Source organism: Suncus etruscus, chromosome 6, assembly GCF_024139225.1.
Source record: "Suncus etruscus isolate mSunEtr1 chromosome 6, mSunEtr1.pri.cur, whole genome shotgun sequence".
Taxonomy (NCBI): Eukaryota; Metazoa; Chordata; class Mammalia; order Eulipotyphla; family Soricidae; genus Suncus; species Suncus etruscus.
Window position 1 is genome coordinate 97947845 of NC_064853.1, and position 25561 is coordinate 97973405.

The following is a 25561-nucleotide window of genomic DNA, read 5'->3' on the forward strand; positions in this document are numbered from 1 at the left end:
TGTATGTGCGATTGGGATGCTTTGGCTTCATTGGGGCCTCGAGGTGTGTGTGTGTGTGTGTGTGTGTGTGTGTGTGTGTGCGATTGGGATAATTTGGCTCCATAGGGGCCCCGAGGGTGTGTGTGTGTCTGTGTGTGTACTGTGTGTGTATTGTGTATGTGTGTGTGTAAGATTGGGATGGTTTGGCTCCATAGGGGCCCGGAGGGGTGTGTGTCTCTGTGTGTGTGTGTACTGTGTATGTGTGTGTGTGCGTGCGTGTGTGTGTGTGTGTGTGAGATTGGGATGGTTTGGCTCCATCGGGGCCCCGAGGTGTGTGTGTGTGTGTGTGTGTGTGTGTGTGTGTGTGTGTGTGTGTGTGTGTGTGTGTGTGAGTGGTGAGCCCGTTCCCAACCCTGGATCACCGGGCCACAACGACCCCCGAGGCTGGCACCGGGTCCCCTCCTGCCCTCCGCGGGAACCGTCCCACTTGCCCAGGCCGGGAAGGGTCGGTGGCCTCGGACTCCGGGCTTCTGGGCGCCCAGGCCCCACCCCGCCGAGCGCCGGGTCCGGCTCCGAGGGGCGGGCAGGGCGCAGGGTCGCCCAGACCCGCCGCGGCCCGTCCCGCCCCCCCTGGGCGGAGCGAGGCGCGAGGACCCTCCCTCGGGCTTTGTGCGCCGGAGCCCCGCGGCCCGCCCCAGCCCCAGCCCCCTGCCCCCGACGGCGCGTTTCGGGGCCACCCACCGCCCAGTCTCGGCCGCCGTCGCTCCTCCGCCCCGTCGCGTCCCGTCCCGTCCCGTCCTGTCCAGGAGCGCCCCGAAATGCCGGTCGACTTCTCCGGGTACTGGAAGATGCAGAGCAACGAGAATTTCGAGGAGTACCTGCGCGCGCTCGGTGAGCGCCCGCCCAGCCGCGGGGGTCGAGATGGGGGCGCCCGCCCACCCCGCCTCCGAGCTGCGCGCAGCCCTGCTGCAGGGGCGGCACTTGGGAGCCTTTCTAGGCGCCCCCAGCCAGGGCTCCAGGGTGGTCGGGGGTGAGGGCGGTGAGGTTGGTCGGGGAGTGCAAGGCCCGGTCCCAAGACAGACTCGGCTTTGCTTGGCTAATATTTATGTTTAAGGAGTTAGCAGAAAGGCAGGGAACGGAAAGAGACAGATAAGTGGGGGGAGAGAAAGACACAGAGAGAAAGAGAGACAGAGACAGAAAGACACACAGAGAAACAGCGAGACACAGAGAGAGAGGGAGAGAGAGAGACAGAGAGAGGAAGACAGTCAGACAGTGAGACAGAGAGACAGAAGGACAGGGCCGGATAATACTACAAGAGGTAAGGTGCTTGCTTGCCTTGCACAAAGCCGACTTGGTTTGATCCCCGGCCCTGGTCCCCTCCTTCCCAAAGTAGAAAGAAAGAAAAAGAAGAAAGAGAAAGCAAGAGGCTGGCAGGGGTGGGCCCTGAGGGCTGTGTGCAGAGGCAAGCAGAACACCAAGTGTCCCCCCAGGAGCAGACCTAGGCCTCCCTCATCATCATGGGATGTCCTCTTGAGTTTTGGGCCTCGTACTCCCCGCAGATGTCAACGTGGCTTTGCGCAAAATCGCCAACTTGCTGAAGCCAGACAAAGAGATCGTGCAGGAGGGTGAGCACATGATCATCCGCACACTGAGCACTTTCCGCAACTATATCATGGACTTCCAGGTCGGGACGGAGTTTGAGGAGGACCTGACCGGCATCGATGACCGCAAGTGCATGGTGAGCGCAGTCCTGTGGGCAGCTCCTGCCCAGCCCCCCTGATCAAAACTGGGCCGGTGGTCCTGAGGTTGGGGTCTAGGGTCGTGGGGTCCACAGCGAGGATGGCATCGCAGCTCCTGTCTCATCCACACCCCAGGTCAGAGTGATAAAAGCAGCTACAGTGCAGTGGCCCTGCACCAGACCACATGAGCCAGGAGGAAGTCAGGAGAGCAAACACCCACTTACAGATGAGGATACTATTCGGCTCCAGAGATGAAGGAACATGCCCAGGGTGTGGCTGGCTAGAATTCTGGATGTCTGTGCTCTGACACCTGCAGGAGCTGGTAGTAGACGCAAGAAAGGAGGGAGGGAAGCCAGAAGCAACAGGAACCTGGCTAAAGTGCTTGATACCTAGGTGTGGCCCGAACTTCCTCCTCACAGCAGGGAGCACCCTGAGCTGGCCACTGAGCCATCCTCCAGCCATCCCCAGCCTCCCATCCCCACATGTTCCACTGCCTGGTGCTGAGCCTCTTGAACCTTGTGTCCAGTGTTACCCCAGGTCAGTGCCTTCGCAGCCTTGACCCCAGAAAGCAGCAGTGGACACTGGAAGGATGTGCAGAGCAGAGCCAGGAACCACTCGCTTCTAAGGATGGGAAGTTGGTGACCTAGACCCCAATTAGCGGGGCCTCAACAGACTCCCTGGGAAAGTTAGCTCCTCATCAGCATTCTGGAGCCAGGGGAATGTCAGGATGCTTTGGGGCTCCCACTTGGCTCACTGCCTGCTTCTGCAGGAGGCAATCCTTCCCCCTGGTAAATGTTTTCCACTGCAGCCCAGGGAGGGATGGACAGCCCCACGTGACCCAGTGACTGGACTCTGACCAGTAGAGATTCATGAGGCATGGATCTAGCAGGCAGATGTGGGGGCTGGGATTCCACTATCCCACTCCTCTGCAGGGGAGTCTTTGCAGAACCCAGTGTCTTATGCATTCCAGACTGTGGTGTGAAAGCTGCAACAAAAAGGAGGGCATTTGGGGCTGAGGAGATGATTGGTGGACTGGGGTGCAGACTTTGCATGCAGAAACCCTGAGCTGGATCCCTGGTACCATATGGTCTCCCAAACACAGCCAGGTGCATCCCAGTGTCCCCTCAAAACAAGTCTGGCGATGGCAGGAGCAAGGATCTATGATCAGCTCTATCAGCACATCTGAAGGTCTCCTTGCTGTGTCTGAGCCTGGAAGGGACAAGGAACTTTGAGGAGGTGTGGCCCAGAATGGGGGAGGGGAGCACCTTTGTTATCAGGAAATGTCAGGGTGCTTGTAAATCTGCTGAGGGTTCACAGTGGGCAGAAACCTTCCCACGGGATGTGCTGTGCTGACGTGAGGGAACACGACTGCCTGAAACCCCCCTTGTCCCTAGTTCACTCTGGGATGCTCTCTACATCTCTACATTGGGGTTACTGCACCCTCTGAAATGCTCTGGCCAGGATGCAGCTATCCTTCTTCACCCTTTCGCTCCCTCCACATTATCCTGTAATACAGGAAACGGTCGTGGATGATCCATTCATTCTCATTCCTTGCCAAAGATCTGTGCGAAGCTTCTTTCCTTGACTCTTGTCAGCGACTTTACAGATGTGTCAGAAAAAGCAGAATGACTGCTTGGGTGGGAACTAGAGAGAGTGTTGTCAGCGACAGAGAGTAGGCCTGAATTGGGGATTAGCAACTGTGACCCCCCCTACTACCCTAGGCACAGAGGCCCATCCGAGAATTCCAATCTTGGGGTGGGGATAGGCACCCATAGAAGGAGTAACCAGGATAGTGTGAAGGAGGTGACTATTGCACTAGTTGCAGAGAAGGGGCAAGAGACCGAATGGGGACGAATTTCACTGGAGGCAGGCAGCAAAGGCTGTTCCTGGAAGCAACATTGGACTGTAGGTGGAGGAGAGTGATTTGGGAGGTCCCCATACCCCACAGCTGGGCTTTGCAGGGTTGTGTTGGGACTCAGGCCTGAGATGGACATCTGGCCACCCTGTATGGCTCTTGCTGCAGACTTCCCAGAAGTATCAAGCACTCACCTGCAAAATTAAAATTGTAGCCACTGCCTGCCAGACACTGCTGGATGCAGGAACAGGGGTCCAAGGTCAGAGCTTCTGGTTGAGGCCTCCAGGACTTGCAGGGGTCCCAGGTGAGGTGGAAGTCCCCCTCTCCACAAAAGCTAGAGAGCCCATGCACAGTCAGATCTGATCTGGCCGACTTCATACTGAGGCTCTTTCTGGTCTTGGGGTTCCCTGCAAAATCATTCCTTCGTCCTTTGTTCTCTGGGTCTCTGCCCTCTGCCCAGTGCTTTTCAAAACACCTGACCACCTGACCAGCTTCACCTGAGAGCTCAGCACAGCATGGGATTGGGGAGCCCACATCCAGACCCCCTCAGGAGGAGGAATGATTCAGCTCTTTGTTTGAAAACCCCCCAGCTGCAGAAGCAGCTTTAATGGGAGATCACAGGGTCTCAGCCAGGGATGACAGCCCAGAGGGGGAGGGGCCATTTGTCATCCCAAGGACCCCCAATCCTGCAGGTTTGCTCCCTCCCCAGGGAGGCAGCTTTGTTCTCTGAGTCCTGATGCCTCCTCCCTGCCTTCCTCTCAGCTCTCTTCTCAGCCCTGAACTCAGGATGACCCCTCCACAGCACCCGCCTTCCCTTCCGCCTTCAGCTTCAGCCCTCCCACCCCCTTGGCTTTCTTTGTTTTTATTATAAAAGGAGCAAAAATTCAAAGAGTATGGGAGACCCTGGCTGAAAGGGGCCCGGAGTCCCTCCTGTCTGGGCTTAGTGCCCACTCCCCAGAGCTTAGTGCTGTTACTGTTTCAGCTGTGAAACCCCAAACTTTCCCTGCCTCCTATTTTTTCTGTACACTGTCTATTGCTTAATATCTAACCTCTTCCCCCAACAAAGAAGGGAAGACAGCAGAAAGAAAGGAAGAAGAATTCATTTTCTTAAGAAATATTATCATGGGGCCGGAGAGATAGCACAGCGGCGTTTGCCTTGCAAGCAGCCGATGCAGGACCTAACGTGACTTGTTCAAATCCCGGCATCCCATATGGTCCCCCGTACCTGCCAGGAGCTATTTCTGAGCAGATAGCCAGGAGTAACCCCTGAGCACTGCCGGGTGTGGCCCAAAAAACAAAAACAAAAAAAATTATCATAAAAAGTGTACAGGAAAATGAATATATATGCGCTCCCTCCTTTCCTTACATCCATCTATTCTTCCAATTAATATATGACAGATTAATTATATATTTAATAACAAATTAATATATAGCAGATATCTGCCAGACTGCTCTTAACATTTTGGCTTAGACTCTCGCTAGCTTTGTTCATTCCTCTTCTTCACTCACTCAAAGCGATGGAGGATCTTGTTTTTGAAAACACAACACCAGCACCAGAATTAGTTCCCTGGGCTGCTGGCAAATTTCTGAGCTGAGGCAGCTGCACTGGGAGACTGGATCCCTCCTGGAGCAGACACACAGCTGAAGTTAGGACACAGCTGAATTTCTCCCACCTTTGGAATTCTTGTCAACAGCATGCTTCTGAGGGTTATGGAAAGAAGAATGAGAACGATCTAAAAGTGGTCCATAAAGTCACTTTCAGCATCTTATTGGGGTGTTAGGTTTTGGGGTGTTACTTAGGCAGGAACCAAAGAAACTATCACATTTGAAATCTTATTAAGCTCCACGCTTTTAAGGCACTGGTGTCACCTCTTATCTGCATAGATTCAGGCCAGCCTCCCTGCTGTTAGCACAGGGTGATTTTTGGGTTACACCCAGCAGTTCTCATATGGGGACCATATGGGATTCCGGGGATAAAAACCGAAGTCCAGTTCCTCCAGAGTTAGCCGAGTGCAAGACAAACGCCCTACCTCTGTGCTATTGCTCTGGCCCACATAGGCTCAACTCTTAAGAAATTTATTTTCTGAAGCTGCACTGACTGGTGTGCAGAGCAGGTAAGGAGTGTGTTCTTCTTGGGACCTCTTGAAACTGAGATCAAAAAATGCTGTTGAAGTAGGGGGTGCAAGAAGGAATATTCAAACATAGAGACACCTGGTTTGGTTTAGGGGCCTCATCAGTAGTGCTCAAGGCTTTCTCCTGGCTTTGCATTCAGGGATTAGTCCTGGAGGGCTCAGGGGTCTGCCAGGTGCAAGGTGAGGTCCCTGTCCACTGTATTATTGGTCTAGTTCCAGGATACCTAGTTTCCAATTGTCCGCTCTTACCTGGCAGAGAGTATCTCTGATAGGGGATAGATAATTCTCTCTTTATATCTACAGAAGGGGCCTCCTTACTGATCTTCCTGTCATAATATAGCTGAAGGCTGTAGAGATGGTACAGAGGACAGTGTATTGCGGAGGAGAGTGTGTTGTGTGGCCACAGTGCAATGCTTGTATGCCTTGGGGGGGGGGGAAGAAGTCTATAAGCTCTAGCCTGAGGCCCAGTGTATTCTTACTAGCCAGATATATAAAGCAAATCACATCTGTTTGTTTTTCTGACCACTGTGCTTCCACCATCAGCGGGAACATCTGCCCTTTGGAAGGGAATCACCCCAAAATATTCCCTTGTAGGTGCCAGTTATGCTGCTAGTAACAATACATTGTGTTGGAGCCAGAGTGCTAGCACAGGCGGGTTAGCTATTTGCCTTGCATGTGGCTGACCCTCGTTCTATCTCTGGCATCTTATGGTCCCCCAAGCCTGCTAGGAGTGATTTTGAGCACAGAGCCAGAAGCAATCCCTGAACACCATCAGGTGTAGCCCAAAAACCAAACCAAACCAAAAAAAAAACATAGTCTCTTCCAATCTGCCACCTCTAATTCAACATGATCATAGTGTCTCATGGCTTGATGTGACACCATGTTAAACCAATTACATGCATCTTTAGCTTTGAGTTTGAGGATTCTGGCGTTTTCAGATGAGGCATGTTTTCTTCCCTGTAAGGTTGAAGGGTTGGTAACTTTCATACCATCTCTGTGGTTGCCTCAGGGGAAATTCAACAGAAGAGAAAAATAAGATGCTAATTAGAGGAAGAAGGGGGTGAGAGAGAGAGAGAGAGAGAGAGAGAGAGAGAGAGAGAGAGAGAGAGAGAGAGAGAGAGAGAGATTGCGATTGCAAGGTTGGCCACACCTCACAGTCTCTCTTCTCTCCCTTAAGCTATTTAAACTGGTTTCCTGCCATGTGCGTTAGAAACAGCCAAAGACTCTTAGAATCTAGGGATCATGGATTAGAAGAGCTTCATTTGTAGCCCTCAAACTTGAGCACTTGCCGCCCCCAGGATTTCTGAGTCAGAAGATCTGGGTGCCACCCAAGAACTTGTTTTTCCAATATCTCTCATTTCCCAGATGCCACTGATGTTATTGGTTCAAAGACTGTGTGTTCTATTCCTATTGAGTGAAAGCACATAGGACAACAGGAAGTGAGCTGGCTGTGCCCACAAATCTGTGATCTCATAATGACTCAGTGTAATGAATGAGCCCCTGGGATGGGGTAAAGCAGAAAGATGCAAGCCCAATCTCTGGGAGTTGGGGAAAGTCAGTCCTGGATCCTATAATTGCAGCAGCTGAGTGGCTGAGAGATACCAGTTCTTTGTGAATCTGGACAAATGGGTGCAACCATGTGAAGGCAGACTGGCTTTGGAATGGCTTTGAGGTCTAAATTGAAAATGTGGATTCACCTTCTACCTGTGTTTCCTTGAGGAAGGTACTGAAACCCAAGGTAGTTCCAGGGATGGGATTGTGGTTGAAATTTAACTGGTGATGGTCTGTTTCCATATTCTGTTTCTCTGTAGTGAACCACTCCAAAAACAAGTGAATTCAGAGAGTAGCAGGGATTTATTTTGTGCATGAATCTATAGCTTGGGCAGGGCTCATATCTGCTGCTGCTGCTGCATGTCAGTGGGAACCACCTTACAGAGACTCACTCAGACTTACTGGCTTGCACTTCTTTTCCTGGGGCAATGTGTTCTGGGAATGAGAGGCCCAAGGAGCTAAGGCAGTTGCCGAAGTTGGGGAGCAGCAGTGCTGCAGCAGTTAGTTACAAAGATATATTTGCCTTCAAAGGAAGGGAATAGAGATGAGAATCTCTGTCTCCCTGGACATGTGGAAAGGTTCTAGGATAGCTGTCATGGAGAAGAGGAGGAAAGTTATAGAAAGTTATGTAAAAAGTTCTAGAAGATAATGCCGTCTAGACAAGAATTTATTTATTTATTTACTTATTTATTTATTTATTTATTTTGGTTTGGGGGCACTCAGGGGTTACTCCTGGCTCTGTGCTCAGAAATATCTCCTGGCAGGCTTGGGGGACCATATGGGATGCCAGGGTTTGAACCTACCACTGTGCTATCTGTGCTATCTTTCCAGCCCCTTGGTTCCAGATCAGCTGCCTTAATTCCAGAGTTTTAAAGGATTTTTTCTCTTTGCCTCCTTTCTACCCTGACCCTGGGGATTAAGGTCAAAAGGGGTGCTTTGAATAAGCAAGAACTAATTATTAAGCTGGGTGTGAAAGTTGTGGGGTAGGAATGAAGGCAGTGGCCCAGAACTCACTTTTGCCAATTTGACACAACTAGTTTGGGAAGAAAGGGAGGAGAGAAATCTCATCTGACAATATGTCAGAAAATCTAGCTTACCCTTTGTCAGAGAGCCAGATTATGGGATAGGTTCTGGGAAAGCCATTCAAAAGGAAAGTTCCATCTGTCTGCCCAAAGGCATTTGTAGCTGTGATCATAATCTCCAGTAACTACTGAAGCATTATCCCTCCAGCCATTTTACTGCCCACTGTACAGGAGGGAAACAAGGCTGCTGCTCACCCTCCAAATCCTCTGTGGCTCCAGAGCCAGACTCCAGGTCCCCGACTCCTGACTCAGCATGGTTGCTCCCTGCAGTGTTCAACCTGTCAAGAAACTACAAATGTTTTATTGGTTCTTTATTTGGGGGTGGGGGGGCACTGCATTGCCATCTCAGCCATCACCACAAAGTCAGGAAAATGATTATGAACAGACACAAGGATCATACATTCTGCTTATTTATTTATTTTTTAAACTTGATTGATTGATTGGTCTTTTGGCCACACCCGGCTGTGCTCAGGGGCCACTCCTGGCTTTGTACTCAGAAATCGCCCCTGGCCTGGCAAGCTGGGGGACCATATGGGATGCCAGGTCCTTTTGGTAGGCCTCATGCAAGGCAAATTCCTTAGCTATCTCTTCAGCCCTCACATTCTGCTTATTTATTTTGGGAAGGATGTGTGTGGTTTGGCCACATCTAGCTGAATTCAGGGCTTACTTCTGGCTCTTTTTTCAAAGATAACTCTTAGCCATACTAAGGAGACCATCCGAGATACCAGGGATCAAATCTGAGTTAATCATGCACAAAGGAATTATTTTTCTCCACTTTACTCCTTTCCTGGTTCCATCCTGCTGATTTCCTTGAGGTGCTGAGAACCTCAGATGCCAGGCAAGTGCTGAGCTCTAATCTCCACTGCAGGTTCTGCTTCTTGGCATCCCATTTGCTTTCTCTTTCCCCACTACCTGTAACAACAATAGTTGACATTGTTTGAACTTACCCTGTGCCATGTTTAGTGGTTACCATGGGTGTGGTCATGAAGCATTACATTGTCTTAACCAGGGCCTTTCCCTCCATTATTCTCACCATGTCAGCCCAACCTTCCAGTTCTGAAGAGGGGCTTCACCCTTGCCTCTGTCCCCTGGAAAGATAATCCCTTCTTGGTCCAAACCAGCCTAACTTGGCTTTTTAGTCCACCTACCCCTGATGTCCTGTCCCCCATTCTGCTGCACCCCTCACTGATCCTTTGGGGGACGCTTGTTAGGCTACTCCTGGAGCTGTCTGGCCTAATTGACCTTCTGAACAACTTCGTCTTTCTTTGGTTTCCTTCAAGGGTCTCTCCCCAGACCCCACTGTGCTGTCAGTAACTGAAGTCTTTGTATCTCTCCAGACCTATTTGTACCCATCAGAATTGACATTTGGGGGCTTTCCCAAACTAGTTCAGAGTTCTCGAATTTCTCTCTGCAGCCCACCTTTGCCTTTGAGGCCTCACTGCTCCTTGAGGAGGAACTACCACAATCCAAATGAATCCATTTGATAGCTGGAAAAGGGTCAGAGCTGAGGTTTTGAAGTCTCCCTGGTAGGGTCCCTGGTGGACTCCAGGTTCACAGCAGTTTTGCTTGGTTTTCCCTCCCCCTCCAGCCTTGGAGAATGGGCTGAGTGCAGCTCAGCCGCTTCCCATCTTCCTCTCCATCCCCAGCAGTCCAGACCCCCACCCCCACTGGAGCTGGAGCCAGCCAGGGCACTGTGGGTGGCGGTGGCCTTGGGCTATTACTTATGTCTTTACTTGTCTGTGAAATGGGGATAATTAGGAAGGGGGAAGCCTTTTTCCTGTTGGAAAACCTGCAGGGCAAGAGTCAGGCTAATTTTTCCCCTGGTAACCTGTGTTCTCCATTCTGGGGTGGTGGAAGGGATCCCCTTGTCTCCTCTGAAAAGGTGGGGGAAGCTAGGCTAAAGGGATTTTGTGACTTCCTTGAGAAGCTGGTGGACAGAGGAGCTTGAGCTAGCTATCTGCACTTTTTCTATATCCTCGAAAGTCGGTCCTGGTCTCCCTGCTCTGCCCCTGCCCAACCTCAGTTCTTATCCCAGGACCCTGCTCTGAGGCCAGGCAAACCAAGAAGCTTAGAAGATTCAAGATACTAGCAGGGGACCTCAGCAGTAGGCCAGAGCTCAAGCTTGCCTGACACCAAACCTTCTCTGTGTCACTGCAGATGCCCTGCCTGGGCCCAGCCTTGCTGAGGGCTATTGAAGGTGGCTTGGTAGGAAATAGTGCATTTCTGGCAGCAGCTGGTTCTCTTGGGCACCAGTCACTAACTGGGCAGCAGCAGACTCAGCCATCGCTGTGTGGCCCCTGGCTAAGCTGATGGCCATCCTGCAGCCACACAGGCATGAGGTAGCCAGGGAAAGGATGAAGTACCCTGTTACTTATATATGCCCAAGAAGTTTGTCTTGCCAGAATACAAACATAGGCCCAGGATGATGGAGCCTACCTACCTGGTGTGCTCCAGGCTCTGAGATGTGGTCCCTGGTGTGGCCTGTGGTACAGGAGAACTTTTGCTCTTTGTTTGTTCCACTTGGTGGTGATGTTGGACTATTCAGGTGCTGCTGGTGATCTCAGGAAACACAAGCCCGGGCCTGCGTGCACTTGCTCAGTGGCTGAACAACTGGACCATCTTATCTCCTGTAATTGCTGATGCTTTAAAGATAAGACATAAAGGCCTGGGTGGCAGGGGTGAGGTCTGGGCAGGGAGCTCTGAGCCCACCTCACCCCCTCTTTCCTCTCTCTGGGGTGACAATGACAGGTTGGCCCTAGACTGACATGAAACAGCTCTTGCCTTGCCTGTACTTCCTGCCAGGCCAGCAAATAGCTTGGGTGTGTCTCCCCAGGTTGGGTGGGCTGGAGTTTTGGAAACATGGAATGAACCGGAAGAGAGGCTGTGAGCAGTGCCCTCTGGGGCTTTCTGAGCTTGGAGGCACCTCAGGAGGATCCGTGGAGAAAGGCCCATGGAAAGAATCCAAATAGGCAGATCCCTAGAGAAGCTTCACTTATACTAGCCTCCACCCCTTTGCATCTCTCCAGGCTGTTCCTTATTCCTGTTTTCCAATTCTGACTTTGTAAATGAACTCTCAGGGTGTTTGAGTACTGTCAGTCTTAGAGTACCCACCTCAGTCAGGAAGCTTTCCCTGGTAGACTCAGCACTGCTATTCTGATGGAGTTCTAGCTCACTCTCTCTTTTTTTGTTTGTTTGTTTTGGTTTGGCTTGGAGGCCACAGCTGGCAATGCTCAGAGATTACTCCTGGCTCTGTACTCAGGAATCATTGCCTATGGTGCTCGGAAACTGTAGGATTCCAGAGTAGGAGGAGGAGACCACACAACTGGAATAAAGTTTGATACTTTAATCCATCTGCCAACAAGACCCCCAGCTTGGCCAGTCAGGGCCATCTCTCAAAGGAGATGAGCTCTGCGCAAGGTCATGAGGAAGATTATACAGGTAAGGGATATAGGAAGGTTCCAGCTTTCTGATGATCCTTAAAATGATTGGTTCTTGTCTAGAGGTACCTTTCTACTGATCCCTTGTCCTTCCCTGAGAGGCAACCTGGTATGGCCAGGTAGCTTGGGGCGGGGTCTATGGAAATAGGCTTGTAAAGACCTAACATGTGGCTTACACCTTGTGGTCTTTAAAAAATGGTGTCTCTTCCTACTCAGAATCTAAGAAACCAGCCATGTGGCTTTTACAAAATGGCATCCCTCCTTGTTCAGAATCCAGGTTCCAACATTTCCTCCTCCTCTTATGGACCTGAGTCAAATCTTTGACTTTCCTTGATGTTCCTCATCCTTGTCCTTACTTGTGGGCACAGACTGGGATCTTATCACAGGCATCTTAATCAGGAAGGTTTTTCAGGGTGATATTGAACCACTGTTTATAGCAGGTGGCAGAATCTTTCTGTTGACTTTTTCACTCCTGCAAACTAACCTTCACCTGCTGCAGTGTCTCATGGCTGACTTCTGACTTGTTAGCATGGATACATTATTCCCCCAGAGCCTAGGTCTTGTCCCCACCTGCTCTGGAAAGTAACTTCAGCTAACATCCTGATCAGCAACTTCAGCTAACATCCTGATCAGCATCCACTTGATGGGAGAATTTATCTTATTCTCACTCACCCTCTCCTGCCAGGTATGACACTTTGGTGTGAGAATGATGATCCAAAAATAATCTGGGTGTGCAAAAACAGTGGCAAACATACAGGGGGTCAGTTTCTTGATACACACAAAGCCAGATCCCATTTAGCCATGAGGGGGATTATTTCCCCATGCAACTATATTGGTCTCTGCAGTCTCATTGCAATAGTCAAGGTAAGGGGAGGGGACCTTGGTGGCCCCTCCAGGGTGGGTAAGAGGCACATGCCCAAACCTTGTATTCCCTGCAGGGTGATTCTTCCCTCAGTCCAGGAGCAGCCAGTCTGCTGCCCTCATTGTTATGGTCCTGAATGCCTCTTCCCCTCTAGTTATTGGGCCAAGAAGAGGTATAGGGTTATGGGGCATACACTGGAACCTTAAGGAAGTTAAGCTGCTGACTCCCTCCTTATTTGCCTTAACTGATGCTCCCCAGTAGAGTTAGTCTGGGTACATTCTCTTAAAGGCCCTACTAATATTTGGGATAAACAGCTCAGGTTGACAGCACTCCTAAAACTCTGCCTGAGACCTCCAGCCTTTACCTCAGGGTCCAGCTCCCTCTGTGCTGCCAGATGGCTATTCTAACACATGCTTATATCCAGCAGAGAAAATCTTTTCCCCAGAACCCGAACCCATGGGTTGGTTGGTATCCACTTTTCTTATCACTTACACCTCAGTAGGAGCAGATCTTGTAGAGTATACACAGAAACCCCAAACAAATCACACCAAGTCAAAGTTTAGGGGAGGAATCCCCTTGGTGACAAGCCTGACCCACAACACCCACCCCCACATCCACAGTCTGGGTAAGAGGGTGTCATTTTTGCTAGTCGTCCTGCAATCATTGCAGTCACTACTGCAGGAACACCAGGACTATCTGCCGTCTGTCTCGTCCTGTGAGCTGAATCAGGTGGATCTGCAGGATTTCCTTCTTATTCAGGCTGTGATTCCACAGTGAAGGAGGTTCCTGCTTTCTCTTCAATCCTGCAACTTGAACGGCTGTTGGGATGGAGAGAACAACCTAGAGCTCTAAACTCCAGTTGCCTTTCCTGCCCTGGGTCAGACAGAGATAATTTTCTTCCCCTTAACATTACCAAGGGAAGCCATAATTTTTGCTCTTTTCCTTATACCACCCATCCTTGTTAAATGTCAGTGTCCGGTTAATTCTTGTTACTTGTACCACCTCTGGGATAGATAGGCATAGTGTAATTTCCAATCGTCAGTTTAGCTAGTTGAATTCCTGTGTCCCTTCTTTTTCCTTATTTCCCTGTAAGCTTTTCCTGATAACTATTCTGCTGCATATTTTCCCTAGAGATTTCACCACCTAGAAGTCATTAAAAGGGAGTGTGGTCAAAGGTCAATTTTCTATAACTACTTCAGGCTGGCAAGGGACTGTAGTCTCTTCCTAAATAGGGGTGAAATCTCATGTTACCCTAAATGAGCAGTTAACTGGTTTAGTTCTGCAGTCTCAACACCTGAAAAGGATCAGATCTATTAGACAGGGGAATATTACTTAACCCAATCAGGCCTGGAGAAATAATGGAACAGCTCTGCCCTTGTTATTTGTAATGATAACAAAAAGTTAAACAACCAAACATCATAGCATTATCAATAAACACAGCTCTGAGTTACTTCAGCCAGACTAATGATTGCATTTACAGCTTTTAATTCTTTATGATCTGATCTTTTACAAATAGTAAGAGCATTTCCACATAGGTTACCCCAAAGAAGTGAGTTAGGATACATTTAATTTAATCAGCTACAAAAAAGTTTTTCTCTCCACCTTCACCTTGAATCTTGCCAGATATTTGAATAATTTTGGCTTGTTCCTTTGCATAAATACCGCAATAGTGCAGAAATCTCCATCTGGGCACCCCATTATTTACAGAGAATGTCTGAGGATTGGTAAGGGACAGAGTGGGTGGTCCACCAATAAAGGCACCTGTTACATCATGGTCACACAGGCTTGGCCGATGTAAAGATGAGATGGTCAGTTCAGCACTATGATCTGAAGAATGGCTTTGGACATCTCACCCTCTGTAGGATTTTCTTAGAGGTCATCTTCCCCACCCCTCTTCAGGGTTGGGAGAGATCCTGACCTCTGGAACTTTTCTTGAGTCTGGGAGCAGAACCCAGGCTGTGGCCAGTCAGTGCAGATTTATAAACTCCTAAAAGATCTCCGACTTTCTCAGGCTATTCCATCTCGATGGCTTCCTGGTCACTTTAGCCAAGTGCTTAAGATACCTCAATCCCTTTCAACTCTGTTCCCCTGAAAGAGGGATTCTGGTACTTATTAAAGATCTTTAAACTAGTTCTGTTGATTCCTTTCCTTCAGATATTCACAACCTAGTACCATCAAGATTTTCACATTAAAGCTATCTTAAGACCAACATTAAGTTTGGCAAGATACATTTGACGTGGAATTGAGTTATTTTAACAATATCATGCATCATAAAATAAACAATATTGTTCAAAAAGACCAACCACAATAATTTGCAACATTTCCCACCCAATTATTCATTCTAAGAAACCTCTAAGTCAGAGAAATTCTCTCCAGTAGAAATTTAAAGGTCCAATTTTTTCCTTCTGGACTCCCAGCCATTAACAAAACAAAGACCTTCTCCCTTAGCCCTATCTCTCCTTTGATATGTAAAGGACCCACCCATATCACTCTGCCTACCCCCCCACCCTCTGGCCTGGTGGAGTCTGGGTTACAGACAATAAACCCTGGAGCCTGAAAGGGTCTGGGTAAATTTCTTTTCTTTTTTTTTTTTTCCTTTTTTTTTTTTCAGATAAATTCCAGTAGAAAATTTAAAAATGACCACTTTCCTGCCAAAAAGCAGCCAGGCAATAGCTTCCATGACCCCTCTCTCTATCCACATGTAGATAAATTCATCTTCCTCTGGCCTCAACTAAAGCATGGCAGGAAAACAGCTGGGTGGTTGCAAAGTCCAGATATTCTTCAGGACAAATTTATCCCGATGGCCATTGAGAAATCTGGGAGTTACTGCCCCTGCCGCCCTCTGCCTAGTCCCTAGAAGAGCAAGGCCAGCTTAACACACAATGTCTGACCTAAGGAGGAGTGGCATTCTCCCTAGAGTTTCCCTCCATGTTCAGAAAACACAGAACCATAGACAAAAACACAGTGACTAGAACTCTCAGTGGGACTTAAACCCACAAGGAACCATGATGCACCCAAACTCACATATCACAATGGTGCCAGACACACTGGAACACTCCCGGCAGTGACGCCAATACATCCCCGAGTAGGACTCAAACTCATGCATTACTTAGTGGGACTTGAACTCACGTGGGTGCCCCCCAGTTGTGACCAGAGAAAACACAGAAGACAGAACCACAGACAAAAGTGGGTGATAGACACTGGAACCCCTGGTGGGACTCGAATCCACAAGATTCCCTAGTGGGATTCAGACCCCACATACAACCCCAGGCAGTGACACAAACACATCCCCAAATGGGACTCAAATCCATTGTACACTCAGGGACTTGAACCCATGTGGGTCCCCCCTCACCCCCCACCCCACTGGTTGTGACCTCTGGGAGGACTAGGGAGTCCCTCTGGCCTCCTGCCCTCGGGAGCAGTACCATGTTTGGTTTCTCCCTCTAGGACTCCCCCAGAGCTCCATTTCATAGGCCTTTACATACCTCAAGGTTGTCTTGGTGTATTTATGGGACCTGGGAAGCCTCATTGGTGACTGGTCATGTCAGTTCTATCCTGGCAGAGCACCCAAATGTGGGTTTCCAGAGTAGAAGGACAAGACCACACCAACTGGAATAAAGTTTAATACTTTAACCCGTCTGCCAACAAGACCCCCACTCTGGCCAGCCAGGGCCATCCCTTGAAGGAGATGAGCCCTGCCCAAGGTCATGAGGAAGATTATGCAGGGAAGGGATATAGGGAGGTTCCAGCTTTCTGATAATTCTTAAAACGATTGGCTCTTGTCAAGGGGTACCTTCTTACTGCTCCCTTCTCCTTCCCTGATAGACAACCTGGTATGGCCAAGTAGCTTGGGGCAGGGTCTATGGATATAGGCTTGTGAAAACCTAACATGTGGCTTACACCATGTGGTCCTTACAAAAATGGCATCTCTCTCTGCTCAGAATCTGAGAAGAAGCCAGCCATGTGGCCTTTACAAAATGGTGTCCCTCGTTCAGAATTGAGGTCCTAACAGGAACCATATGGGATCCAGGATAGAACCCAGGTCGGCTGTGTGCAAGGCAAGCACCCTCCCTTCTGTTTTGTCTCTGTGAACCTATGCGAGAGTTTCTGAGCCTCTTCTCCAATACTCTGTGAGCCTTTGGAGAGGGTCCTCTCACTTCTTCCGGGTGTTGACCTGGTGCCCCCTGAACACTGTCTTCTCACACTAAACTCTTTCTAAAAGTCTGCTTGGAATAGGGAGCAGATCCCATAAAGCACAAGCATGACTGCTTGTCAAATCTCTCTGCTGGATAGGTGGACAGGCTCCCAGTCTGTCGGCCTTAAAGCCTCCATCTCCATCTCTGAAATAAGGAAAGAGACCACACCAGCAGTGTAACAAACAGCTGAATCAAGGCTGATTCAAGGTCTGCTTTGCACAAGATGTGCTGTGAGAACAATGATAATGACATCCAGGACAACAGTGACCCTGTCACCTTCATCAGGAGCCCTTCCCTTTTCTTCCTGGTCTTATCCTGGGCCCCAGCACTGCTCCCCACCCCTTGCTGATTTCACATCGCTGCCAACCCCATGAGAGTTCTCAGAGGGACAGAGCTGAGCCAGCCTAGCTTACAGAGACTTCCCAAAAGGGAAAGAACCTAATTCAAGTATTTCCGGGGAGCCTAGACTGGTTACTTAAGCTGATTTGTGTTTACTTAAGCTGGATTTGGGTTTTGAATTTTTTTTGTTTTAAAGTCTTTTTTTAATGATTTATTTATTCATTTTGTCCTTAGTGCAGTGCTCAGGGCTGACTCCTGGCTCTGCTCAGAAATCACGCCTGCTGGGCTCAGGAGACCATTTGAAGTGCAGGGATCAAACTCAGACTGGCTGCAGGCAAGGCAAATGCCCCATCTTTCCTCTTTCTCTCCCTGAGTCTTTTTTGGTCAAACAGTAGAACTAGCATTGCTATGCCCTTCAACAGACGAATGGCTAAAGAAATTGTGGTACATATACACAATGGAATATTATGCAGCCGTCAGGAGAGATGAAGTCATGAAATTTTCCTATACATGGATGTACATGGAATCTATCATGCTCAGTGAAATAAGTCAGAGGGAGAGAGAGAGACGCAGAATAGTCTCACTCATCTATGGGTCTTAAGAAAAATAAAAGTCATTTTTGTAACAATCCTCAGAGACAATTAGAGGAGAGCTGGAACACCAGCTCACTCCATGAAGCTCACCACAAGAGTGGTGAGCACAGTTATAGAAATAACTACACTGAGAACTACCATAATCAAGTGAATGAATGAGGGAACTGGAAAGCCTGTCTGGAGTACAGGTGGGGGTGGGGTGGGATGGAGGGAGATTTGGGACTTTGGTGGCGGGAATGTTGCACTGGTGAAGAGGGGTGATCTTTATAGGACTGAAACCTTATCACAATCATTTATGTAATCAAGATATCCAAATAAAGAGGAAAAAAAAAAAAAAAGAACTAGCATTGCTGTCCTTTGAGTGCAGTGCTGCCATACCCTGGATATCTCCACTTTAATCCACAGTCCCCTCTCCTGCCTTCTCCCCAGCTTCCTTATCTCATGCTTCTTTGGACTTCACCTTGAGTTGTGAAGCTGGATTTGGATTCGCTCTATAGCTGGGGCTGCACTGGGGCCCCTTGGAGCCTTCACAGCCAGGACCCTGGATGCGTCTCCACCTCCTCCCCGGACATCCCACCTGGTCATGCATCTAACAGGCACTAGAGTGGGGGCACTTTAAGACCATACTCCTGGGCCCATATGGTCCCCTGTGCCTGCCAGGAGCTATTTCTGAGCAGACAGCCAGGAGTAACCCCTTAGCAACACCGGGTGTGGCCCAAAAACCAAAAAAAAAAAAAAAAAAAAGACCATACTCCTGGAGAAAGGCCCTACCTGCCTCTTCTGTGGTTCCTCTTGTGTGCAGGCAGCATCCAGACATCAGCAGATCTGGACCCTCACCCTGCATTCCAAAACACTGGCTTGTATGAGCCCTGAAGGTGATTTGGTGAATGAAATTGTGAATTCAAACCCCAGTGCTGTCTGTAAGCATGGGAACCATCCTGACAGTAAGGGCTTGGGAAGCCCCCAAGATTGAGTTTAATCTTCAGTGAACCATGTGTGAGCTAATCCTAGCCACCTCACAACCTGGGGTCTTCAGAAGGCAAAAAAAAAAAAAAAATAGAAAGTCAAGTTCACTTTGACTTCAGCACCAACTTGAGTCACCTCTGGTGTGGCCAAGCACAGAGCAGAGTTTTAGCCCCAGCTTGTTGGGAATGGTCCCTATCAGGGGCACCCCACAAGTGTGGCAATTGTGGAGGGACCTAAGTCTGGGTCCCCTGGAGCTTGACACTATGGCTTGGAGTGTGTGGAAGCCTGCATGGATGCCACAGTCTTGCATCCACTCTGTGCCCCTCATCTTGGGGTCCACGCCAGGTACCCGCTGTGAGACTACTGTATTTGGTGGGGCCATTCATTGCTCCCAGCATTGAGCCATGGGTCTTCCCAGGGGTGTTTGCTGTAATGGGGGTGGGTATGTTTCCGTGTCACTGGAACCCATCAGAGGTGGCAGTCAGGATTTCATAAGTGGCCTGGGGAGCTGGCTAATGGCTTTTGGAGTGACAGTCCCTTGTCAAAATAATACAGCACTATCTTCACCCATCAGCTGGTGCATGTCTCCCTGGAAAAGCCTCTGACAAGGTCAGAGTGCCCAGGCTCTTTGCTTTTAGTGGAAAAGTTAGATCAGGTTTGCATTCCAGCTGGCTGCCCTGTGCCCCAGCTGCCTGCACACGTGGGACACAGTTACTGCCTGCTGAGATGGAAACCTGGGTGATCCTCTGGGTCCTGGGAACTGTCTGAGATTAACATCCAAGGCAGAGTTCTGGAGCAGGTAGGATCAGTACTACCCGGCTCAGGACTCACATCAGTCCCCTCATAAGTACCTACCTTTCCCTGTCACTCAAGCTATGTCTGGAGTAGTCTCTCCCTTGATATACCACCATCAAACACTAGGGAACTGGGTGAAATAATCCCCAGCCCAAGACTGCAGGTGGGCACCAAGAAGGCCTGGAGTTGAGGGAAGCTGTATGCGGGCAGTTCCTTCGCCCGCCTGCTCAAATCCTTTCTGTGTTTCTCGTCCCCTATCTGTGCTTTAGACGCTGGTCCTTGGGAAGGTCACTGCTGATATTCCCTGGACACAGCTTAATAAAGGAAATCCCATGGAAGGAGGGATAGAGTACAAGGGTTAAGGCGCTTGCCTGGCATGTACCCAAGCCTGGTTCAATCGAAGTGACTAAGTCACTAAGGCGCTAAGTGACTGCACTTAGTCCCCAAACCAACAGGATGATCTGAACATTCATCTGTGTGCCAGAGCCTTGAACCATCTGCCCTGTTGGCTATATATCACAGGACATGGTTTCTGGCCTCCTGAGCTTGGGAGAAGCCCCCCCAATAAACCCCCCAAACTCCTGGAGCACCCAAAGCAAGTGTGGGAGCAGAAAGACTCTGCCTCACTACCATGGAGCCACTGTGCACAGTACTCGTGGGGGGGGGATACTTTAGAAAAGTTCCTGCTGCTTAAATTTCAAGGGAGTACACATCACCATGCTTCCAAGTGCTGGCTGAACAGGCAATCCTGCATGGCCTTTAAGAAGGGAAGGAGAGGGGCCCGGAGAGATAGCACAGCAGTGTTTGCCTTGCAAGCAGCCAATCCAGGACCAAAGGTGGTTGGTTCGAATCCCGGTGTCCCATATGGTCCCTGTGCCTGCCAGGAGCTATTTCTGAGCAGACAACCAGGAGTAACCCCTGAGCACTGCCCAGTGTGGCCCAAAAACAAAAACAAAAACAAAAAAAAAAAAAAAGAAGGGAAGGAGCTTCTGAAACCTTCAGCCAGTTGAAGGCAGGGAGGCCCCTTCTGTCTTCTTCCCAAATCATCAGCTGAAAACAAAGTCATTAGTAGTGTCTAGCCTGGAGCAGCAGAAAAGCCCTATATAGCTGAGGTCTGAGCCGTGGTGACCTACAGGCGACCCTCCTGCTCTGTCTTCTGCATTTCAGGTCTGGGCCTCCCTCCTAAAACCCCAGTAACCTGCCATTCTTCTGTTATCTCAGGCCATGTGACCAGCTGACCTGTCTTCCTGGGCCTATCACCCTGCTCTCTGCTGCTCTGCTGTGGCCTTTTCAAATTTTTAAAAAATCTTTTGAAAACTGACTTCCCACAAAGGATGCAGCATTCGCTAAACATGTAACAGGTGAAAGAATGCTGGCAGAGAAGAATATTGGTGGGAGCGGAAAATTGTTTTTCTTTAGTGAGGGAGCTAGAGATTCTATGATAAAGCATGCAATCATGATTTTTAAGCAGAAATATATGTAGACTACATCTATAGTGATTCTTTTTAATATCTTAGGCTAGGTGTAATTACATCAGGCCCTTTAGTATTCAGGTATTTGTTCTGCACTTCTCATCTGCATATGAATTGGCTGAAGGGGAGAAGATTTGGGGAGAGACAAATGCCTGTAGCATAGTGCTTCTCAATTATCTGTCATGCCCCCCTAGGAAGAAGAAAACATTTTTGTGCCGCCCCCCCCCCGCATGACTATAAATAGTATCTTTATTTTAAAAAACTTTACCAGCAAAACAAAAATATATAAAATAATTTGAGCTGATTTTTTAAATCAGAGGTGATGTCTGGATTAATGGCTACAAAAAGTATGTTTGGAATGCATAGCTTTTCGAAGCGGGGTTTGAAGCAGGACACAGCAACTCTCAGCTCCAGAGACACACAGAGACATAAACATGGGGCTTAGCTTTTTATGACAGTGTTTGCTGAGGTCAAACATGCCCCCTTTATGGAGCCTCGAGCCTCCCCTGGGGGGGCGTGCCCCACTATTTGAGAGCCACTGCTGTAGCATAACTGAGAGCTGCCATTCTCGCTGATGGTTCAAGTGTGCAGCCCTTGGAATGTGGAGCAGACTTACAGGGATAAACACCGGAAGAGACATGGACTGATAAGGAAGCCAGAGTTCCTACTGCTCAGGACTGACCAGTTTCCTGCCCCCAACCCCTCCTGTGACTGCCCTTCACACTCCTAAGACCAAGCAAAGTACCCAGCACATGGGCATACTGTCTTGTGGCTGAGCTCCTGGTGGTCTTATCCTGAGTCCCATGTGAGACATTCAGTGAGACATTCTTTCGGACATTATGGTCCGACTGAGGCTGCACCTTCTCTCTGGCTTGGGGCTGCCCAAGTCTGCCTGAACCCCTTCACCCTCACCTCTGGCATGGTCTGCTGGATGTGGGAGTGGGTGAGGATGACTTGTGACAGAGCAGTGTCCCAACAGCAGAGGGCGGTAGTGATCAAGCTCAGAGGCACAGGAAGGCCAAGAGACCAGGTTTCTCCCATCCCACTTTCTCCAGTTCCTCTTCCTCAGGCCTTTGATTCAACTGACTCAGCTGAGCAGGCTGGAAAACCACTCTGAGATCTTTCTTCTCCGAAAGTTCGGTGCCAGGTTCTTTTCCATCCAGGCCTCTGAGCACCCTGCAGGCACCTATTCTTTAGAGGGGAATGGGCTTGCTTGGGGGATTAGCCACAGTGAACAAGAGGAGGCCTGACTTATGACCATGGGGAGATGCACCTCAAATGTTACAGGGTGGAGACAGGAGAGACCTCTGACACCTACACACAGCCTCCCAGCCTCTCAGTATAGACCATGAACACCTGGACGTGGCTTTTGAATCCCAACCCTGTTCTTTTGTTCCCTGGTAAGACTACACCCACCATCATGCCTGGATATCCATCTGTGTCCAGCCTTTGGTCCCTTTGAACTGTCCTCCCAGGTCCCTCTTCTCTAAGTCCCTGGAGCCAATCTGCAGAGTGTCATAAGTTCTGCCCTTCTCCCATGAGAAAGTGACTACACTCCCTAGATCTGTGCTCTCAGCATGGGCTCCACTTTCAGCTTTTTGAAGGCCTGGCAGGGCCGCTGACCAGATCTGTGATGAGCAGAGAGGGGCCCCATCCCACATTCTGAGGATTTGGAGAACTCTCTGAGGTCCCCATGGCCCTTGTTTGCCTCCATCGCTGTCCTTGAGGTGCTAAAAGTATAGGGGGGGTCTGCTCCCAAGGTAAAGCATTGGCTGAAGCAGTGAAGGAATGAATGAATTAATTAAATGTTTGGGGCAAGGTTGGTGAGAAGCCTGTTTAGGTATCATTCTACCTGCTTTGGATTTGGTCCTTAGAAGCTTCTCTGTGACTCCCCAGTCTAGTTGTCAGACCAGAAAAATGCCTTTTTCAATAGAATTCAGAAGGATTTTGAATGTATTAAAAGCTGATTTGTGCACTTTGATAAGAACTAATGAGGGGTGGGGAATAAGAGGTGCCTTAATTTTTCTTGTGTACCCCCAGACATGGGGGTGGAGGGGTTTCCTTGTGGGTCCCAGGCTGCCTGTCCAGAAGTAACACTCTTTTCCTGTGCAGACCACGGTGAGCTGGGAAGGGGACAAGCTGGAGTGCGTGCAGAAAGGCGAGAAGGAGGGACGTGGCTGGACGCAGTGGATCGAGGGTGATGAGCTGCACCTGGTAGGTTCCTGGTGGGAAAAGGGAAAGGGAGAAGGGAGCAACAGAGGTCTCGGGGCCCTTAGAGGGGCCCCTGGCTGCCTTAGTCTGCTCTGGAGTGTCTATCTCTCCATAGCCTCTAGGAGATGCTGAAGCAGCTTTATAAACTAGATAATGGGTTTTCAAAGCTGAGGTGACCCAGTTGTCCAGGGAGAGAAGGAGCATGTGCTAAAACCTCAGGCTGGGAGACAGCCATCTGCACCCCATGTTCACTTTCCATTCTCTCAGCGGCCTCCTGGGCCAGCACAGAGACTGTCCAAGTGGCCCTAGGAAGCAGTAGTACAGACAGGAGTCCACTGAGAGCACATAGGGATGGGAGTAGAAGAGGCCTTTGTCAGCTGAGGGCGTCCCTCTCCCGCCATTCTCTGGAGGAGGACTTTACCCCTCTACTCCTCTCAGCACCTTCTACATCCTCATAGTCCCCATGGAGCACCGTAGTGCAGTGCTTCTCAATTATTTTCTGTCATGCCCCTCCCTAGGAAGAAGAAAACATTTTTCGTGCCCCCTGTGCGACTTTAAATAGTATCTTTATTTAAAAAACTTTAACCTGCATAACAAACATATGTAAAATAATTTGAACTGATTTTTTAATCAGAGGGGATGGCTGGATTAATGGCTACAATGAGCACGTTTTGCAATGCATATCTTTTCAAAGCGGGGTTTGAAACAGGACACAGCAACTCTCAGCTCCAGAGACATACAGAGACATAAACACGGGGCTTAGCTTGTTATGACAGTGTTTGCCGAGGTCAAATGCCCCCCTCTTTACGGAGCCTCGCGCCCCCTCTGTGGGGCGTGCCCTACTATTTGAGAAGCATTGCCCTAGTGTCTGGCTTCTGAGAAGGAAGCCTGGGTCTCCCGCTCTCCCCGAATTCCACCTCGACTCCTGCAGCCTCTCAATGAGCCCCTTTTCTCCCTCTGACGTGAAGGTCGGGCTCTGGGTGTCAGGTTGGGAGGGTGCAGAGAAGGGACTCCAGGTAAGATCACAGGTAGCTCAGCTCAATCTTGAAGACACCAAATCACCTCCTAGGGCTCCTGCATTCAAGAGGGGCAAAGGGAGTCAATGGGACTCTTTCTGCTCAGTAGTGGGGGAAAGTCCCACTCCAGAGGGCCAGATTTAAGGCTATGGACTTCTGTGATGCAAATGGACTTCTGTGATGTCGGCCAGAGCGCTGGAGAAAAGAACTAAGTATGTGTCATACAGGGAGGTCTGGGCTTAATGCATAGCATCACGTGGTCCGCTGGGCAGCACCAGGAGTGACCCCCCAAGCACAGAGCCAGGAGTGACCCCCAACACCTCTGCTGCCACATCAGCAAGGAGGGGGAGGGGTGCTGACACCCACTCAGAAGAATCTGTGCCCAACTTCACACTGTGGAATCAGCCCTCTCTGTTGAAATTCTTGATTCCCTGGTAAAAATGGTAACTAGAAGAAGATACCTGCACGTATACGGGCGTATATGATCCCTCGCAATTCAGGGATCAGTCATTTTCTGATTTGCACTCTGGAAGGTTCCATCATCCTCTCACCCCCATGGGGTCTTGTGGCAGCCTTCAGTCTTTAGAGCTCTCCCTAGTGCTTTTAAATGGAAATTACAGAACGTGCCACTTAAACACAGAAACCCAGGCATCTTACACTGTCACTGATAAAGAGTTACAGGGTTCACATGCCACATCCTGTTCAGTGCCCTAGGGAGCCCCTTTAGGGCTGGGGTCTGGTGTCTGGAATGATTATTCACACCGACATTTCTGAATTCAGGATTAAGGTTCCTTAAGCTGCTGGCCCCATGAGGAAGAGGTGTGCAAAGGCCCCTTCGGGACTGTTGGTCTGCTCTGAGCCACATCTGTTTCCCAGCCAGCTCTGTCCACAGGGCACAGCAGAGCCTGGCCACAGTCCACATCACTTAGAGTGCAAGGCCTCAGTCCATTCCAATAAGATCTGGGAGGAAACTCTCAGCCATTGGCTGTTATTTCTGGCTGTTGACTTCTGGTGGTCTGAGTGTGATCTTGCTCTGGTCATTGACAAACGCCCACTTCTGTTTCAGGAAATGAGAGTGCAGGGTGTGGTCTGCAAGCAAGTGTTCAAGAAGGTGCACTGAGGCCTGGGCACCTGCTTATCCAGCAGTAAGCGGCATGGACACGTAGGCCAGAATCCCCCCAACACCCTTGTTTGTGCTGCATGAGATAATTACCCAGCCCAACCCCAACTCCTGCCCTCCTCAGTCTGCCCTGTTACTAGAGGCTGATTCTTGGATTTTTTTTTTCCTTCCCTTTAAACAAAGCAGCCCAATAAAAACTATAAATTAATTAAATGT

General features: G+C 49.5%; 1 protein-coding gene across 1 annotated transcript; it reads left to right on the forward strand.

Moving 5' to 3' along the window:
- The first annotated feature begins 639 nt into the window (after positions 1-639).
- On the forward strand, positions 640-25561 carry RBP1 (retinol binding protein 1). Its single transcript, XM_049775908.1, has 4 exons — positions 640-870; positions 1539-1717; positions 23111-23212; positions 25292-25561. Exons 1-4 carry the CDS (start codon positions 798-800, stop codon positions 25343-25345), a joined length of 408 nt encoding a protein of 135 aa, XP_049631865.1. The 5' UTR covers positions 640-797; the 3' UTR covers positions 25346-25561.

What these genes read in the sequence shown, in the direction of transcription:
- RBP1 (XM_049775908.1), top strand. Translation starts at nt 798, where the DNA reads ATGCCGGTCGACTTCTCCGGGTACTGGAAGATGCAGAGCAACGAGAAT. An exon ending in TCGATGACCGCAAGTGCATG is followed by an intron (nt 1,718 to 23,110) that starts GTGAGCGCAGTC and finishes TTTCCTGTGCAG; the next exon opens with ACCACGGTGAGCTGGGAAGG. An exon ending in AGGGTGATGAGCTGCACCTG is followed by an intron (nt 23,213 to 25,291) that starts GTAGGTTCCTGG and finishes CTTCTGTTTCAG; the next exon opens with GAAATGAGAGTGCAGGGTGT.